The sequence below is a fragment of the Anticarsia gemmatalis genome, chromosome 12, assembly GCF_050436995.1.
Source record: "Anticarsia gemmatalis isolate Benzon Research Colony breed Stoneville strain chromosome 12, ilAntGemm2 primary, whole genome shotgun sequence".
In the NCBI taxonomy this organism is placed as follows: domain Eukaryota; kingdom Metazoa; phylum Arthropoda; class Insecta; order Lepidoptera; family Erebidae; genus Anticarsia; species Anticarsia gemmatalis.
In genome coordinates this window covers 3392934-3413274 of record NC_134756.1, presented here as the reverse complement: position 1 = coordinate 3413274, position 20341 = coordinate 3392934, and the positions used below count along the sequence as shown (strand labels likewise).

General features: G+C 33.2%; 1 protein-coding gene across 1 annotated transcript in view; it reads right to left on the bottom strand.

The window, feature by feature from the left end:
* Positions 1-20341, bottom strand: part of LOC142977092 (xanthine dehydrogenase-like) — a 28317-nt gene that overhangs the window by 7477 nt on the left and 499 nt on the right. Inside the window, exons 2-14 of the mRNA XM_076120803.1 lie at positions 17890-17953; positions 17198-17367; positions 13098-13258; positions 9014-9438; positions 8484-8707; positions 6430-6532; positions 6120-6247; positions 5723-6013; positions 5197-5484; positions 4454-4953; positions 3686-3869; positions 2673-2868; positions 313-1079 (exon numbers count right to left, since the gene is read on the bottom strand). Coding sequence (XP_075976918.1) covers positions 313-1079; positions 2673-2868; positions 3686-3869; positions 4454-4953; positions 5197-5484; positions 5723-6013; positions 6120-6247; positions 6430-6532; positions 8484-8707; positions 9014-9438; positions 13098-13258; positions 17198-17367; positions 17890-17932 — 3480 coding nt within the window. The 5' untranslated portion in view covers positions 17933-17953. The remainder of the gene's footprint in view (positions 1-312; positions 1080-2672; positions 2869-3685; positions 3870-4453; positions 4954-5196; positions 5485-5722; positions 6014-6119; positions 6248-6429; positions 6533-8483; positions 8708-9013; positions 9439-13097; positions 13259-17197; positions 17368-17889; positions 17954-20341) is intronic.

Here is a 20341-nt window from a genome sequence, read left to right as displayed (position 1 = left end):
TTATTAAAGCTAAACGCAAATCGAGGAACTATGGATATTTTTACATTAGTTGTATTTTTTTTTGTTTTTTCTGAAGTCATGATATCATGTTGCCTATGTGCAAATAAAAAAAATGTTTCAGGATATAAATATCACAGTTGTACCTGAGTATTATCTCCAGACAAAGTTTTATATTATTATGTTACAAAAAAATTAGGATTAATTATGTAAAGAACTCATAGTTGAAAAAAAACTCCCTATACAGTTAAAGACATAAAATAAACCGATATCAAGATTTCAAAATCACAAAATTAAAAAAAAAACAAATTTTACCTGTGCAACATCAATTTCAGGACTCAAACTCCTTCCAGTATCTTCAAGAATATCAACTCTTCTAACGTCATGGTTGCCAGTCAACACATCTATTTCCAATTCTAGAATGCCTATAGCATACACATCGTAGGGTTTACCATCAGTCAGATTTGAAAACATGTAACTTGCATGTAGGTCTACTCCGCCGGCGAAAGCTTCAGAAATAAGATCATCCCATGCAGGCTTGCCCATTTTATCTCTAATAGGTTGAAGTCTCTTATTCAAAATCTCACAAGCTTTCATAGTAGCAAACACTACACATTCACTCCCAATACTCCCACCAGTTACTATAGCATTTGGTGAAGTGACACTGCTACTTGGTTTCACACTGATCTTGTCTAAAGGTATGCCTAGCATGTATGCACAAACTTGAGCAGCTTTCGTATTAATACCTTGACCCATCTCGATACCAGCATGAGTGATAGTCACTGAACCATCACCGTGATAGATAGATATCAGAGAATTGAAGTTCCCAGTATAGAATATATCAACTGTTAGTGGAATCAGTTTTATAGCACGCTTCCTCCATCGATTGTTTCTGTTAAATTCTCGTACTTGTTGCCTCCTCTCGTCAAAATTCGCGTCTTTTCTTATCTGTGTTATCATTTCTGGTATCGGATTGTTTTCTTTTGCCATGTTCATGAGACGTACTTCTATTGGGTCTTTTCTTAGAGTAAATGCTAGTTTCTCCATCATGTATTCTGTCATGGCTACGCCTTCGGCCGAAACTGGAAAAATAATTGTGATTTGTGTTTATCTATAACGAATATACTCCCAACATAACTTGGCCCTTACCACGTTTTCTTTGTCAATAGCTCATGCTTACCCCTACCAAATGGGCAATATTGTTAACTATAGTACGGCCGCTGAGTAATTACCGATTTGACAGATTATTCTTTAAATTAATCGATATAACCTTGCACGAGCGACACATTTGCCGAATGATTTAGAATACCTCTTTAATATAAAACTTTATCTCAAAATATCATTTTCCAATAAACACTGTTTCAAAACTTAAAACAGTTTGTAAGTAATATGAAAACATTTATTTTTTGTTCTTTGGCGCGCTTGTACAAAGTTACATCGTGCGGATTCGTGCGTCTAGTTTTCATAGTGATGTGCCTAAAAGTATTCGGTCCGAATTCATTGGAATAGGTATGATTTTTATTTCAAGGAATATTGATGGAATATAGGAATAAGGAATATGGATATTTATTTTATTTCATCAAGGATACTCCACCTAATGAAGAACTTGTGTCTTTAACTATTATTGGTTTTGATTTTATTTAATTACACTCTATACTAGAATATTTAAAAACAAACTGTTCCAAAATGATATTAGGGTCACTGGTTCAGTCACTTCACTAGTATTGTCATTTTGTCATGTGTCAAATCGGTAATAATTCAGCAGCCCTACTATAATACGGCTAATTTCCTAGTAAGCAAAGCGTAAACTGGATGATTCAAAAGATCAATATTTACGTTTCAAAATTTACGGCCATGTAATAATCCCTTCGTATATTTATCAATAACAACAAAACAATGAGTTTGAAAGCGGTCCATAGTCAACCTTAGATTAATTCGCTTGAGTGATTCAATTGATTTCACTGGAAATTCTACCTGCTATGGATTGAATCGATCCGAATATTTCAACAATAGAATTCGTGCATATTTAAGGCTTGTTTAAACTATATCTACACCATTGGAGCTTGTTGACCTACATTGGTTTGAATATTGAAATTCCAAAGCTAATTTATTTTAAGCGTTTGGGTATTTTTGGCCCTTTGTCCCCAATACTCGCATATTTACGAACCAAACTTCTAAGCATGCAAATATTGATATCACAAGTAACCTATATACATTTAAAATTATTTATCGGGACTTTGCCACACTTGGAAATATTGGTATTGAGCATGATGTATTTAATAAATAATGGAAATCTGTAAATCAAAATAAGTAGGTTGATTGGAATAATATAATAGATTCGATTGTAACGTTTTGCGGTAAAGGTACGGTCTAGTTTAGCAGAACTGAGTGTCCGAGCAGCTTTATGAATGTATAGTTTCCCGAACCCGTATTTACGTAATGCTTATTTGCATGTCGTTTCAGATCAATAAAGCTCAGACAAATTCAATAAAAATCGATGAAGCAATGTGATCAATTACCCACATCCCAAACTAGAAAGAATAGTTAAAGTGTTCAAACTATCGCGGTTTGTAAACATGATACAAAATTGCCAACGGGTTTTAAATGCTATGAGACTTTTTAGGTTTACGATACCTACCTACTATTCTAACCATAAAATAAAAAGATATACTTACAAGGAGCTCTGCACCAGGTATTAGAATATTTATCAGTAAGCACGCTATTAGCTTGGATGTACCATCTCTTGGAGTCATAGCAGTTGTGTGAGTGCATCACAGACAGAGGCGTGAGGCACTCGTTGTAGGAACACCCTGCGTCCTGGTAGAACGTGTTCTTCAAGTACTGAATCTCACCTTGAGCGTCTGAAGCTACCTGGAGTATGATTTTTTTCATTTAGTATCGGTTATTATTGGGCATGTGAAATTATATGCTATCTTGTAGTAAAATTATCAAGATTTTATTAGAATTTAGGCAATTTTCCGTAATACATAATTAAAAATAGCTGTAAGTTTTTTAATTGAAAAATATAATAATGTCACATGATTCTATTTGAAAGATCTGTTTTTTATAACTGTTATTGAACTTAGTTAATTTCAATATTTTAATTTGGATACCCCAAATTTCAAGAACAATTGAGAATTCCAATTAAAAATAAGTATGGCACGAACTGAGCTCAAAATAAAACTTCATATGCATACAATTTATTAAAATCTTCATAAGGATTGAAACACGGAAGGAAATAATTTTCAGATTCCATGCACATTATGATTTGAATCATAGGCAATAGAAATATTCCAAAGTTTTTCTTTGCACGTAAAGATTCTTGTGAAACAATTCTTACTTCCGCCTCGAAAATGGGAACTGTAATACCGTGTTATTTGTGGGAACTTTTTATAGGTGGGAAGGGAGTCGTTATTTTATTCCACCAATTTCAATTTGTCAGTGTATATGCAAATGTATCGGCTTGTTTTTCTATGAAAAATATCTCAGTATTATGATTTTCAAAGACTGTTTAAACAAGTTAATGTATTTTTTTTGGATAAGTGTCGATTATAATAATTTAAACTTTTAGTTCACTCAATGAAGGTAGTGTAATGATGCTGATAATACACCTGCTATTTCTCCAACAACCAGAAGCCTTTCTAGAACGTGGAAAGAACATAAATAGCTATTATACCATTAAACTTACCTCAAAAGTACACTTAGTAGGAACTCTTTTTCCAACAGACTTCATATTAACTATCAAAGGTAGCACCATTCTGCAAGTTTTGCCGAGCAAATGTGTCACTAAGGCAGATGAGCAGGCCACCTGCGAGGCGCGGGAGATCTTGCCGCCGTATGCACCTCCTAAACGACGGACTATTACGGTGATACTGGAACAAAAAGATACCTAGGGTTTAATTGAAGTGGATGTGTGCAGTGCAGTGAAGTGGTGCAAAAACACATTTTAGTGTGTTGTTCCTCAAATAGCAGTTTTAAACAATCTTGACTGAGGTATCTTTAAAGGTCTTGAAGGTTCGCCAGGAGTGGACATATAATGATGAGTATAGAGTTCTTTGTAAAATAAATGTTTATGATTCTATTGCTAAGCGCTTTGTCGGACTCTGTGCCGGCGCTAATTTCTTTCCAATCCAAATTCTATTTGCTGTGACTCGGAAATGAAATATATCAACCTCTATTTCCATTTTGGTCATGGAAGTAAAGATTCGGTGCCGCAGAAAGGCTAACTGTGAACTAATATGTATGGAGATAATAATGAATGTTAATAATAGATAATAGATGTTAATGTATCTATATAAGTATGTATTTAGAAGTATATAAGTATGTTTATCAGTTATTTGGTTACCATAGTACAAGCTTTGCTTAGTTTGGAATCAAATGACCGTGTGTGAGTTGTCCAATAATATTTTTTATTTATTTTAATATTATGATATAAAATATATACTGGCTCCTTTACCTATTTACAGGAACTTTCAAGCACGTAGCGACAGCAACATTCGTCAGATCCAGCCACTGAGTCGACGAATACACTTCCATACCATCCTCACTGGGCTTCGTCACACAAGTCTGAGGTTCCATATAATAATGATACTGTTCCTCCATAGTTATTTCTCCTTTCACAACAGTTTTCACATCATTCCCCATGTCCGTCGGTTCTACAGTCTGATCCATTCGTACTCTTGTACTTTTTTCTGGTGATCTCAAGACCTGGTCTATTGTTATCAAAGGTCTGTTTCTACTTATAGAAGAATATTCAATTTTGACAAGCTTAGCCGCTTTGTTTGCTGTTTTGTCCCTATCTGCTACAATGATGGCAGCTGGTTGTCCGTAGAATTTCACTTTGTTGTCGCAGAGTATTTCTTCTTTATCACTCATGAACGGAATGTTGTTCGGAGTGAATACGTTCTCTCCGGGAAAATCTTTTGCTGTGTAAAATGCTATGACTCCAGGTATTTTCTGAAATGTAAATAATATTTTATTAATGTTGGTCTTTTATATAGTGGGATCGCAATAACTTCGATTTCCACTTAAAACTAATGACATTATATGCAATATTAACGATTTTTGTTTTATGTCTCAAAGACTCTTTAACTGACTCTCTGATTTTTTATATGAATAAACTCAACATTTTGCAGCACTGCGCACTGGTGCAGATAACAAAAGTATAACATTATTGACATATGTTAAGTTTCTACTTACAAAAGCTTCAGTAGTATCAAAATCTTTGATCACACTGCCAGGAACAACATCAGCGGTGACAAACGCAGCAAAGACTTCATCATTCTGTCCTGGGAGATCATTGGCGAAGGTCGCTTCTCCACTGCATTGGACTAAAGCCTCCAGCTTCGGTATCGGCTGGTTCAGGGGCCAGACACTCACGTCTGTCTCGAAGGTCTGAGTACCATGGGATGTGCTACGTTTTATCGCCTCAGCTCCAGATTTGTAGGTTGAATTCATTCTGTTGCTAGGACAGAGGCTTAGGATTGCCTGAAATTGGGAAATAAGATATGTTACTGCTTGGATCCTGTGTATGGTGATAAAAAAATAGCTATTACTTTGAATTTGCCCGTTTTGATTATATTGATAAAAGAATACAGTTGTAGCAATTAAGACTCAACATTGACCCCAAAGATATAATAATCAGCCTTCCATAATCTTGTCCTTAAATTACAAGACTTTCGTAAATTCGTAGTATTGCATTCTAAAAGACAAAATGTTTACTTACCTTATAATACAACGCAACTGCTAACATTTTTCTATAAGCAGCCGAAGGTTCAGGAGGAGCCTCTACCGGATTAATTTCTCTATACAAAGATTGCAAAGCGAGTTGCAAGGTTTCATCGGTATACGGGTCTTTTCCAATCAAAATTTGTTCAGTTCTGTTTGCGTGTATAAACGATGGAGAAATGCTTCCATATACGATCCTAACTTTTTCTAAGAAGTTTGAATTCGGTCTGAATTTGAAGAGGAAGCCTGCGTTGACTACCGCGTGAGCGTTTTGGGACCGAGGCATAATCTGTAATATAATTTTATTATTTAAGTGGTTAACATGTGAGATGTTTATTACAAAGGTAATTTTGTTATTTTGGAAATGAATTATTCATGAAAATATAAGAACCTACCTTGTAAGTTTTGAGAGCACAGTTCCGAGATAAAGGCGGCAACAATATGTTCTTTATAACCCTTCCTCGCATGTCAATCCTTAAGAACTCGGGCATCGTCATTCTTCTATCTCTATTCACTCCTTCAGCTGTATAAACATTTCATTATTAAAATATCACATTTTCTTACGAAACAATACTAAGTAAGATTGAGACGATGACAGCCAAATACATGATTGATTATTAATTAAAGTGAGTGAAAAAGTAAGAAATGCTCTATTATATGTGAATATATAAAGACAAAGAAGAATAACTTTATTATGACTCTTACCAATAGTTATCATGGCTCCAACGGTCTCACACAGTAAGAATACGTCGGACTGGAACTCGTTGTTAGCGTATTTAAGAAACAGGTTGCCTCCAATAGTTCCAATCTGTAAAAACGAATAAGATGTTTATCCCATTTTAAAGTGTTGCTTAAGTAAGTGTTTTAGAATAATATAATTACTGAGGAAAAAAAATTTTAAGAAAGATCAGATGAAAACAATATTGTTGACAAATAACTATTTACGGTTCTATGGGTTTTTTTTAATGTGGAAATGTTTAGACCCAATATCATCATAGCGGAACCCACCGACCAATCGTTCAAATGTTGTCTACCAAGCGTATGGTCACTACTACAAATGTATTCTAACAAAATTGTCAAATCAAAACCAGCGAAAGCAATTTTAAATCATTGCCTAGTTTTACTGAAGACAAGAGTCTGCCAAGCAATATTATTTATACATTAATTTAGCCACTTGTTTGTAGACAAATTTGCTTATTTAAGAAGTGCGAATCTGAATAGTAGAAGGTAGAAGCCATTTATTTTGTATTCAACGATATTGAAGATGCTAATTTGTTCGTTTCGAATTGTTTTAGGTTATAATATAAAGTATTATATTGTTTTGCTTAGTATTAAAACTTTTCTATACTTGTCTGTTTTGAAAGTTAAATAAATAGTTTATGCAAAATTACAGCGCCTGACGGCAAGATAGAATCCATTTTAATCAGTTGGTAAAGTTGCAATTAAAATTTTCACAGGCGCTGAATATGTTTGAACTGAGTTAGGTTTATAAGTTTTAAACATATTTTTTGGCTGTTAAGGATTGTAATGGATGGTTACAAAACCAAAAACATAACTCACTTAACTACTAAACAGAAACATTTATAAGTGGAGAACTACTTTATGTTTCATATGCAAATGGCACAAGTAAAAACTAATTTATCGAATTCAACGCAATACTAAAAACATGTCTGCAATTCCACCAAAACTAGTGAATAATATTAAACTAGAACACGAAACAAACACTATAAATTATTTTCATACGGTGAGAACGATTGAAACTTTCTCAGTGTTAAATTTAAACGGTCCCAGAATTTCCGCACAAATTGGACTCAACACGAGAATTGGCTGAAGCGTTAAAACCACAATACCCTGGCCAAATGTTCCCGTAGAAGTTTCCGGGTGAAATTAAGTAAAGTCAAGCTGTAAATATTTATTTGTGAAATGTGTATTACATTTTGTAAACAGCTATTAACTTATATTTGCTACAAGGTTGGAGGAAGCTCTTTAAAATAATATTCCTTACGAAGAGGAAGAAAACTGGGCGTACTTGAAGAAAACAAACCAAAATATACTGTTTTGTTATTTTGTTAGTATTGTTATTTTGAATTTTAAAAGAAATTGTATCATATAAACTTTTAGTTTCATAAACTGTTAAATAGAATAAATATCCTTATAGAAAAAGTTTATCGGCTAAAATGTACTCCACATTAGCCGTAAAATTGTTTTACTGAACTACGGAAACCTTCCCAGATTCGATTTAACTTTATATACCGGTCAATTTTATTATCACCCGAGCATAAACTTTGCGTAGCTACTAGTAATGTATGTAAATGAATATAATAATAGTTGTCAATATAATCCACACGATTATCATTAGTTTTTACGACGGATTCACTCGTTTACACGTTCATAGTTATTGGCTTTTTCAAGCATTTATCGCAGAATATAATAGTGAATTAGTTCTTATCAAGAGCAAACAGTTCGATGCGGAGCAATAGCTTCCGCTACGTGGTTTACTGAATAGATACCTTACCTACTTACCTGAATTATTATAAAGTTAACGTTATATGGGTGGGCCGGAGTAATGGTAGTCAGAATAGATTACCCAAGATCCTAATATATTGTTTGTATGGGTTTGTATCGATAACTATGATTTTCTACGCAAAACAAAATTTTATATGATTTTTCGTTTGACATTATTTGAAAAGAAGAGAGCGTATACTAACATCATCATATGACAATAATATCGTATTTACCAAATGAATTTAACAACTTACGTTTCTAACAGGAATATGTGCCACCAAGTCCATATGGTCGTATAGCTGCTTCAAATACGCGAACTCCTCTCTCTGATTCGATAGTTTTATGAACAGTTCCATCATTTCAGATAAAGGCATACCAGCTCCGAGAATCAGGTTCACATCTATTGTGAAACCTTTAAGTTCAGCTACGTTGAATATGTCTATTACGTTTGGAGGATACTCTGTTACGTGGTATACACCTGCGAGTAAGTAAATAAGTTTAAGAGTAAAGAAAATATTCTTCTTATTATATAAGCACTCCCGTCTTTAGTGAATCACATTAGGGTAATCAAATTGAGGTAAGATAAAGATCATGAATACAATCTACAATACTTTATCTATAAAATTTAAATCCATGCTAAATCGTGAAATATTTTTGAAGGATTTATGCTAAGAATCTTGTAGAAGATCGTTGGCAAAGTATTTCACTAAATTCTTAGTTGAAATATTGAATCCTAAATTTTGTTTATTCCAGAACAAATATTAATATGAACGACAAAACTTACCTTGTCCTGTATTTCCAGCAATCAATTTATAATTCCCCTGACTCATAATTTTGAAAGCATCAGCTAAATTGTAAGCCTTGTACCATTTGTGAGTGTCAGCTTTAACCATGAACATTCGTTCTTCATTCACATGAATGAATTCATCACTGTCTTCCTCACTCTTACTCGATTCACCTTCAATCTTATTATCATTGAAACATTTGTCTCTATGAGTGCATTTGTTAACACACTCGAGTCCACAAGGCTTCATAATATCTAAATCTTCTAAGTCAACCAGTTTGTTCAAAAGTCTTTCATCTGCGTCTTTTGCAAATGTTTTAAACGCATCTGCTATAGGTCTGTATCCTGTACACCGGCACATATTTCCAGCGAAGGAATTTTCTACCTCTTTTGATGTCATGTTTTTGTTCTTCGATTGGTAAAGACTGGAATAAAGAGGTTGTATTAAAAGTGAGCTAGATTTAACCCTATACAAATTAATGCCTAAAAGTATTATATAAAACGCACTTATATGTATTTTTTTATTTTACTAAAAGAATATTAACAATATATGTATTATTTACAACATTTTTCAAAGTACCTAAGCTTTTAGCTTGGGTACTTAAAAAATGTGGTGTATATACAAATAATATAGATAAAAAAGCAAAATATAAAAATAATATTAATTGGCTAAATCGTGTAGAAGATTGTTTTTACCATTCGTTATCTCAAAATACGATACTAAATAAGTATGAACATATCAATAAAAAAATTGTAAAATTTAGCAAACGGTCTCATTTAATAACATATTTTTGTTAACGCTGTTGTACACCAGCGGGCCAGCTAGAGTTCTTCCGGTTTCCACGGCGCCACGACTGTCAGGGACTAGACCTGACATCACAGGCTAGGGTGGTGGTTCCGTGTCACCATAGCATGTGTGGGTGTCCGGTGTGACAGTTCGTAGGCCGTGGGCCGGACTAACTCGTAGATGTCCGACCAACGCTCATCGAAATTTCTATATACACTAAGTGACGTAAAAACTCTGCTTGCGCGATTCAGAACTTTATCTGTTTTACCGAGTTTTCTACAATTATGTACTTCTTCTTTGTAAGTATTGTATGAATATTTATAGGAAATTAAATTCTCTATCGATTGATATGAAATTTATTAACAGTGTATGTCATAATTGCCAAGATAATCCAGTTTTAATTTAATGACCACGTGACAATGAACTGGCCAATAGCAGCGCCGGGCAGCGCGTTTTAAACGTGACGACTGAACAGATTATATTTTTATACTTCATGAAGGACATTGAATTTCGGGCCTTATCTATACCGTAATAAGGTTGAAAGTTGTTTATTTAATAAATCAGCATATTGCGATAGTGTCACAACATGTTTTGCTTTGTATCAAATGACCTAATGACCGAATTACTAATTGGACTAAAGTGAAATGTTTGTAATTGTACGCTAAAGTAAATAACCAAGATGCTATACTAATAAAAAAATACAAAATACGTACGTCTATTTTTTTGTTTGTTACACATTCATGGTTAGACTACTGAACTTTATAAAACGTTGCATGGAAGGTAATGGAAGAGTAATCACTGCTATTTTGTTGTAGACGTTGCCGACTCCTGCTACTTTAATTCAATAATATTTTTTGTTTACAATTATACGTATGCTGAACGTGTGAGGTAAATCTAAATATAGGTATTTATAGTTGATAATATTGACAAGCCAAGAACACAGATTTATCTCCTGTAACAAAACATGTTAAACGATTAGAACCATTACAAAATGTGACATTACGTAATATAAGTTTTACTCAAATATTCGTTTATCGGAATCAGACTTTATTAAACCTCAAAAGAAGAATAAAAATTCTTATCCACTCTCCCTACACTTCTCACGTTCAAATAAGAAGAAAAGCTCACTATAAAGGAAATTTTGGGCACTAAATTCATATTTCTGAATATTGTATCTTAGGGAATAGGAAACTCGGTACAGTTCTTACTTTTATGACATTGTAAATTATTAGTATGCTCTCAACGCGTTACTAAAGGGAAAACCGATACAAATTGTCGTGTTGTAGCAAAACCTCGTTTGTTATTCGATAGTAGATAGTTATTGGCACTAAAACTATGTGAATGTTGTGAGGAAATATATTTTTGGTACACTTACGATTTGGAAAATGATTTTTATGTTTTTGACCTAGATCAGTAGGAGGAACCAAGCATTGATACATTGAAAGTATCCGTAAGACTCACGGGGCATATAATAATATGTTATATGTATTTGCGAAACGATTAGTTTAGTCAAGATAATTCTAAGTTACTTACATAAGGAAGATTCAACGTGAAAAAAGGATTAAAAATACTTTCGTAGTTCGTTTTAGTTATTTATTTATTTAAAAGTTTAGTATATAATTGTTGTAGGTATATATTTGGAGTCTGAGTCCAGTTTTAATTAGTAATCATTATAAGTTTTCGATTTTAATGAGAGAAAACAAGTTACACTACATTTGGAAGTGCGGTGCCTAGTAAAATGCGAATACTAGCTGTTCCAAAATTATAATGTATAACTTATTTTGCAGGCGTTTCAAGTAGTTTAGTCATTCATTAGAATAAAAAAATATATACTTATAAGAAAAATTTGGCACTTTTTATCAGACTGATAATAGTGAAATAATCTTTTATCGTACTATACCTATTTATTTTGCTTCTCACGCTTCTTAACACACGAAGCTGAAGCAAGGACATTTAATACCACATCATATATTTTATTAAACTGGAACGAGTTTATTACAATATTACTTGGTTTATGCAGTTATTACTTAAGGAGAAGTTAACCCGATAGTACTTTGAATTACCCGAGAATTTAACCCTGAAGTCGTTCACAGAACATTCAGTATTTTTGAATCGTATCATAATATAATCTATAAATTATTTTTGCTGTGTTATAAAAGAAAACATTAGACTTTACCTCATGTCTATTACATAAACCTTACGATAACACTTTAACATAAGTACTTACATTATAATAATTTGATTGAGTGACACGCGTATCCGTTTGCTTAAAACGATTCCCTCACGAGGGACTAATCCAATATCCTAATACTTTCGGCCAATAGACTAGAATACTAGATAAATTTACTTCATTTCCGTTCATCCCTTTATCTGAAATATTCAATTCGAGCATTGAAATGACGGCCCATTTTTTTATATATTTTTGTACAAAATTTTTACTATTACGTAAGTAGTATTAGTTTTTATAGTTGCGCTTTTTGTTACTATGTTTTTCACGTCATGTTGCAATTCTCAACTGTTTTTGTAATACAACTACTCATAACACTATTAATCTAATAAACGATTGAACTTGTTTTTGTGATGCAAAAGAAAAACATTGAATATAAAATATTAGTAGGCTTCGTTTACGTAGAAGTCGACAAATTCTAACTTCCATATCTAATTCACTAAAATCTGTTGTTTGTTTAACCATGAGAGCTAGTCTACTTTTGCGTTTATATATAACTAGCTGACCCGCGCAACTTCGCTTGCGTCACATAAGAGAATCATAATTTTCCCCGTTTTTGTAACATTTTTCACTGGTACTCTGCTCCTATTGGTCGTAGCGTGATGACATATAGCCTACAGCCTTCCTCGATAAATGGGCTATCTAACACTGAAAGAATTTTTCAAATCGAACCAGTAGTTCCCGAGATTTGCGCGTTCAAACAAACAAACAAACAAACTCTCCAGCTTTATAATATTAGTATATAGCCTTCATCGATAAATGGGCTATCTAACACTGAAAGAATTTTTCAAATCGGACCAGTAGTTCCCGAGATTTGCGCGTTCAAACAAACAAACAAACTCTTCAGCTTTATAATATTAGTATAGTATAGTATTCAGCTTTATAATATTAGTACAGATAATAATATTAGAAAACGTTAAGCATGAAGATTTATTTAAAGTCCTTTGTTAGTATTGCCGTTTTTATTTAAGAAACAAACTAAGCTGCAATGTCTGTTGTACTGGAGTATACTTTTTGTATCATAACAATATTATTGGTACCTACGATTAATTTAAATGATTAACTTTTACCTGTACATGTTCATAACCCATCCCGGAGTGCAGTAGCCACACTGGGTGCCGTTAAACTTGGCCAGTCTGGTCTGAATGTCGTGGTAGCCTTTGATCTTGTTGCCAATCCCTTCCACTGTAGTCACCTCCCAGCCATGGCAGGATAGCACTGATACTAGGCACTGTAAATAATTGTGGCATTTAGAAAATAATACATACATAATGATCACGCCATTTTTCCATAAGGGTTGACAAAGACCAATAGGCGTCACTTGCTACGATCCGTACAAACTTAGTTTGCTTCATTCATATTCATACATCTTGCAAAAATTGTTTTAAAAATATTGTGCAATATTATCTTTACACTCAAAAACTTTGATACGTAAGCATCGCATACAATTCATAAGATCTTTATATAACTATAGTACTAAAATTGAGTTCTTTATGTATTACAAACTTTACCTTTATATTTTTCTGAATGATGTGTACATTATTTAATGTATACTCTATACAACAATATTAATTGTATCGTTAGGTATCAAAGTTATTCCCGTTTGAGGCAAGCTAAAAATAGCTCCCTAATCTTTTGTAAGCCCGATCCCTATACGTGTTGATTGTGACGACGGTCTGTAAAACGCCTTTCCGCTCGTATAATACGATCAAGGTGTATGGATTTGGATGAATAAACTGTATTTTTTACATATTCATGTGAAAAAAATTGCGTATTTTTAAATAAAATTCTACTTGTATATTGTTAAACGTATATTAATTGATTTCGAAGCACTCATATATAACTTTTTTACCCAGTTTAAGTGTCAGAAAACCTATGCAATAAATAAAATTACAGCAAGAATCTTAAAATAACTAAATCGAACTAATGGAGAAGCGTTATATTTCAACTTATAATTATGTTTCATATCATAGCCGTCCCAAAATGGATATAAAGATTGCGTATCTTATTCATCCAATGCACAGATTCTACAATCTCCTCGTTTATTCTCACTGTGAGTTCTGCAGCATTTGTATAAAAATCGAATAACAGTTTTGGATAAATTCAATGTTCCTTTTCTCGGTAATGGCTTTGGTATTATTTTTACCACATCTATACTAATATTATAAAGCTGAAGAGTTGTTTGTTTGTTTGAATGCGCTAATCTCAGGAACTACTGGTCCAATTTGAAAAATTCTTTCAGCATTAGATAGCCCATTTATCGAGGAAGGCTATAGGCTATATATCATCACGCTATGACTAATAGGAGCAGAGTACCAGTAAAAAATGTTACAAACACGGGGAAAATTATGACCCATTCTCTCATATGTGAAGCAAGCAAAGTTGCGCATGTCAGCTAGTATAGAATAACTAGTGTATTGTACAAAGGTCAAGGGTAACTTTTTACTAGTTGCAATCAAATAAACAACAAATCGTAAAAACATATTGTGTGGATAAAAACGTTGAACGTTCTTGACTTTTTACTAACAATATATCCTGTTTGTTTAGTTTCTATGACTTTGAAATTAATGAATTATTGAAGCTGATCTAGCTAACAACAAAGCGGCCTCATGTAACAGTCTCATGAAATGTAAGAATATAATAATATAATGTACATTACATGAGAGTTATCTTCATTATCGCAAAAGCAGGCATAATCTATGACAAAACAGAAAAAAAATTGTTAACGAAACTAAATTCTGTGATGATACTAGTTAGTAGACATTCTGAGGCTACTATAACAGGAGGGAGGATCGGGTATCGAGAGTTTGATATCAAAATGTACTGCAAATTTTTTTTACAGCGCCCACGTGAGGCGCTGATCAGATTTTCATAAAATACTTTTCGATAGCTAGCCGGTTGTCGGTATTGGTAGAGAATTGCGCTATAGTCGGTATTTTCTCTTGAATTTCAGATTGTTTATAAACAAAAAAAATGTATTGACAACTAGAACTAAACCATTAACTACACGTCTGTATGAAAAAACATTGTTTTCCCTAGGGCGTGATTCTAAAACCTTCAGACAACCGACGATTTCCAAAACACAAGACGATTACCCTTATCATTTCAACAATGTCACCAAGTTCTTGAAGAATTTCGTAAAAAAATCTGAACTGAAAACTCGCTGAGATTATTCTAAGTCAAGAAAGGCTTAGTTTTGATTAATGGTAGCTATTTTTAGACTAGTCGGTTTATTTTTCGTACACTTTTTCGCCGTAACAAATTATTTCACTAATGCTCTTTTCTTATTGGACAGTTTGTTCTACCCTAGTAAGGCAGCAAAGACTTTTAATCTAGAATTTATTTTGATAGAAAACTAGTATACGTTTAGTTGATGAAACTTCCAATAGGTAAACTTGTAAACTTATGTATTGTGTAATTAGTAATTTTAACGAAATCAAAGATCAATTTCTCCTTAGCGAGTCATTCATTCACTATTCTGTATACAAAGTGCAGCAAAAGTGTGGGAAAATCTGCCACAATGTCTTCTTTCATAAAACCAAAACTTATCCAGATGCAGTAGACTTCGCCCTAACGTCGACTACATGAAAATAATATTATTGTTATACCATCAATACTATAACGCGCGCACTTTACTACCAAGAACTTGTGGGAAAGTAGCCTAATACATAACTGCCATTTGAAGGAGACAATGGCCACTTTTTTCTACGAGTATTTACCGTTTCCGGGAAAACGGAAGATGTTCCATACGTTACACAGGGGTAGTATGGTTCAAAGAGCAAATTGTAAGGTTACGGGCAAAGTTTAATGACCCCAAAAAACATGTGATAAGGAAGAGGGTGAAGATTTTTAAGGGATGTTTTCTAAGCTTATATGTATGCTCTCTGACGTAGTAATATTTATTTAAATTAAAAAAGGGCTTTATGCATCAACTTTAGATACGAATTAATTATGAAAAAATTAAACACGCTTATTTACAGTACCCAAAGTTTGTGTTATTGAAATCAGAATGACGTACCGATTTGTAGTTTATGAATTGAAACCTACTAGTAATTTAATTTGTTGTAATAACGACTGCATCTGCTAAAAATAAACGGAATAATCGTCAATAATACCAAGCATAGATTAATATAAAAACGCGGGACACTGATAAAGCTACAAAGACGTACGTTGTTTATCATATTTACAGGTAACATGATTGCAGCGGCTAAGTGATAATTTAGTGCTTTTTATATGGAATCTTTAAAGTAAGTGACTAAACTATTAATTAACAAGTTACCAGCCAAGTTATTATAACAGTCATACAAAAATAGGCGGTACCAATATTCAGGCCACTTTTTATCATGTGGTGTTTACATTTACTTTCGAATCAAGTGCCTAATCATGTTGAGATAGGTATGAGTGGCTGCTAATTTAGCTATAAGCTCGTCTATTTTTTTTGCATTATTGCACAACATCTATAGGATTTAATGAAATTACGTATTACGTAATGTTGCAAAAACTTTAGTTAGTAAGATTGGTTATGAGGTCTTAGGCTTAGTTGTTGATTTCATAATATTAAGCGGAAATAAATAAGATTTAAGATATATTATATTCGACAATTCATATGCAATTGAAGGCTCGTTTAGCTACCCTTTACTACGAATGTAATTAATTCTAACGAATTTCACTTCAGAGTGCTGAATATTACCAAATCAGTAGCGCTATTCTCTATCAATGTCGACTATCGACAAAAGTTTGTCTATAGAGAAATTCTATATAAAAATCGGATCAGAGATCCTAGCGGATGACGTGAGAGCCATGTTTATAGTACAGTTTACAATAGTACCGACTGTAGAGAATCACGCTACCGTACAAAATTAATTGCAACTGTCCAATGTACATACTATCCCACAACCTGCACAACTGAAGACCTTAACTTGGCGACGGATAATGCAATTGAAGTCGCCAAGTTCTGGTCAACAACTGTATAAGTACATTATGTATATAAATAAATGTACTATTGTATTTATGCATTATGGTGAGTCGTTGACACGACAGAAGAAGACTATCTGACCTGTTCCGTATAACTGTAGAATCTTTATATCCGTTCAATACAAGACGCAATGACAAAGACAAACCTTAAAAAATTTCGTCCCTTATGTACGACAATGAACAATAAACTACTTACAGAATTAACAGCAAACGTCTTAATTGCATTGTTAGGTGGCATAGGAGCTCGGACAGTGACGATGCAAGCGCCACAGCCTCCTTCATGGCACATAGCCTTTGTACCACGGAGCTCAGCCACATTGCGAATGTACTCGTTCAATGATACGTCTGGACCGTACTTGCCACCCACTGAAAATAAAAGTTCGATTAATATGAATATTTCTTCCGCATGATTCGAATTTGACACTTAGTTGCCAACATTTTCTATATAAGAATTGAAGTCATATAATAATATAATGATTCTATATTATCAATTTATTATGTCTCGCCAATAGGCGAGTAAATATGTCAATAGTTGTTGTACCTACTTACCATTTTTTTAATGAATAAAAAAACAATAGATAGAGACAATCTCAAATGAGCTTTCCGAAAACAGAGCACCCCGTAATTAATTTACATTATATATTTTTTTTATTTAGCTAATTTGGCGGCAATAAAAAAAAACAAATGAATGCAAATATTTTTTATGTTTTCTTTAACCTGCCGTTTTCTATGTGGCCAGTAATAAACTTTAGCTCAAGTCGTTAAAAACTCTTTTTTAACGCGTTATTACTTTTTTATTACGAATATACGAGTATTTCGAAAAGGACTTTGTTTTGTAAAAAGTATATTATTTTTGCCATTTAAATAAGTAAGGAATGTTTATATTACCTTCGTATGTTTTTCCGTTGATTTTGAACTTTATTTTCACCATTTTTCATGCAGTAAGTATTACCTGGATGACAAAAGATAACCATTTAAAAAAATAAGAACCAACAAAATGTACCTTCAATACCTACTTAAAACAAAATTTATAGATGAGGAAAAATGCTACTATTGCGACGCAGACCTGCATTGACCTTTGAAAACTGACTAAGAGTTATCGATCAATTATTAGCACATAAAAAATAAAACAAGAAATAACCTCACACCGAATGCATCAACGCTTTTTAAAACCTTCAACCCATTGCACTGTAATACATTATGTATATATACTACATTCGTCGTATTGCAGTAATGTACTATATAGGACTTAATTACCGCTTGGATATTAAATAGGTACACGAAAATGTATAGCCTTCGTATCGAGATAATTCTATTTCGATAAATATAGCAACTAAATACAAACTTATCGATCATTTTAATATCATTTAGGTAAAAGAGGATTTTTTGGGAAATAAACCTAATGAAACTTGATATTTGTAACCATGTTCGTCACTCAATCGGATCAAAAATACTGAACGAATTTAGACGAAATTTCGTACACACAGTTTATAACTTAGACATAGGACATTTTGGACCACAGGGAATTTTATATCGCAGATAAAAATAAGTCAATACCTTACAAGAACATAATATAACAATCATCATTTATAGCATGAATCTTAAATTGTATTAACAAAGTTACAAACATAGATCACGATATACCGTGGGATCGAAACCAGACATTTCAAAAGCTCCAGTGGGTGAGAAGCTTTAAATAAACAAGAAGATAATTATCTAACAATATAATAATATCACGACTAATAAATAATTATGCCTCAACATAAGGTTACGTAGTTCAAAGTCAAATTGCAAACAAACTGACGTGGGCACAATATAAATAGAATTTATATCTTAAGAAGTATAAGGAAATTGTTAAATATCTGTTGGTTAAAAATACAGTGCAAAAATAGTCTTGAAGTAAAGCTTGGAAGCATTAGCAGTAGGTTGCTTGCTTTGTGAACATGCAAAGGCAATAAATAAATATAAATTTAGCCCATTAATGTCCCACTGCTGGGCAAGGGTCTCCTCCGGTAATGAGGGAGGGGTTAGGCGTTGAGTCCACCACGCTGGTCAAGTGCGGGTTGGAGACTTTGCACAACTTCAAGAACTGTTCTAAATAACTATTCTTAGTCGTATTATCACTCTTTAAAGAACTTATTATACTTAGGTTAAATATACATTAAGTACCTACCTAAATAAAATATGAGTAAATAAAAGATAAATAGAAATGTCAATATCGAATATTAGGCAAAAAAGTAATAATTAAGGGTTAAAAAAAACTGTTACAACAAAAATTTACTTTAGAGCAATAGTAAACATGCCGCTGCAATAGCGCGCATGCGTAGTAGATTCAATATCAACACAGAACAAGTACTCGTTTGTGTAATCTGAAAATAATTTATTTCACGCTACTATTTCCAAAACTCCCTGCGTCACAAGATTGAAAATGAATTACGCAAAGAAAACTCGTAGCCGTAACTAAATACCTAGTACTGGATTCGTAGCAAATTATACTTGTATTTTATTAAATATACGTCTACGAACGTAACCTAATTCAAAGAGATGCAAGCCTAGGGCTTACGCGCAATTCCCAATTATGAGTCTGTAGACCCAACCGTGGGACGAACGGTAACTAGCCGACGGCTACAGGCCCACGCTTGGGAAACAATGACGGAATGAATGAATTCAAAGGTGAACGTGGGGTATTCTGCGTATTCATTCAATGTTTAGCTAACATTGTTTTATTCGGCCATCTTGGTATAGTAATTTCATTCAAGGCGCCCGATTTTGTAGAACATTTCTTCGGTTGTTGTTTTCCTTGTAATTCCTTTGATTTTGTTCGGGATAGTAGAGTTTTTGTTTTGTGACGTATTTCGTGGATATATTTTATGTGACGCACGTATAAATTACGTTGTTATTCTACAAACAATAACTTTGCTTGCTTTAATATTGTACTAAGGGCCAGTTTGACGACGCATGGATATGTAATGTATGGGATAACCTATCCAATAGATAGCCCGATACAGGCTTTGATACTGATAGCCCTGATACAGGCTGGGCCTAGTGGAGTTGTCTTAGTTATAAGTAAAATTCGTAATACTGGACTGAAATATATGTTTTTTTTTAATAAAGCAACAAACAGTGTTTGCAAAAATCTGCCAATATTCTTATTAATAAGCTAACCGATACTTTTTCAGAAGTGAATAAACAAGCCATTAGTGTAATTTTCTAAAAAATCTTGGAGGTAATTGAGCAATTAAAGGATTGTGGTTGACCTCTAACAAATAGTGCTATTCAGAGATCGTTTAACTACTCTGTAGTAAATCACGGCCATAGGCCATCTTATAATGTCAAATGT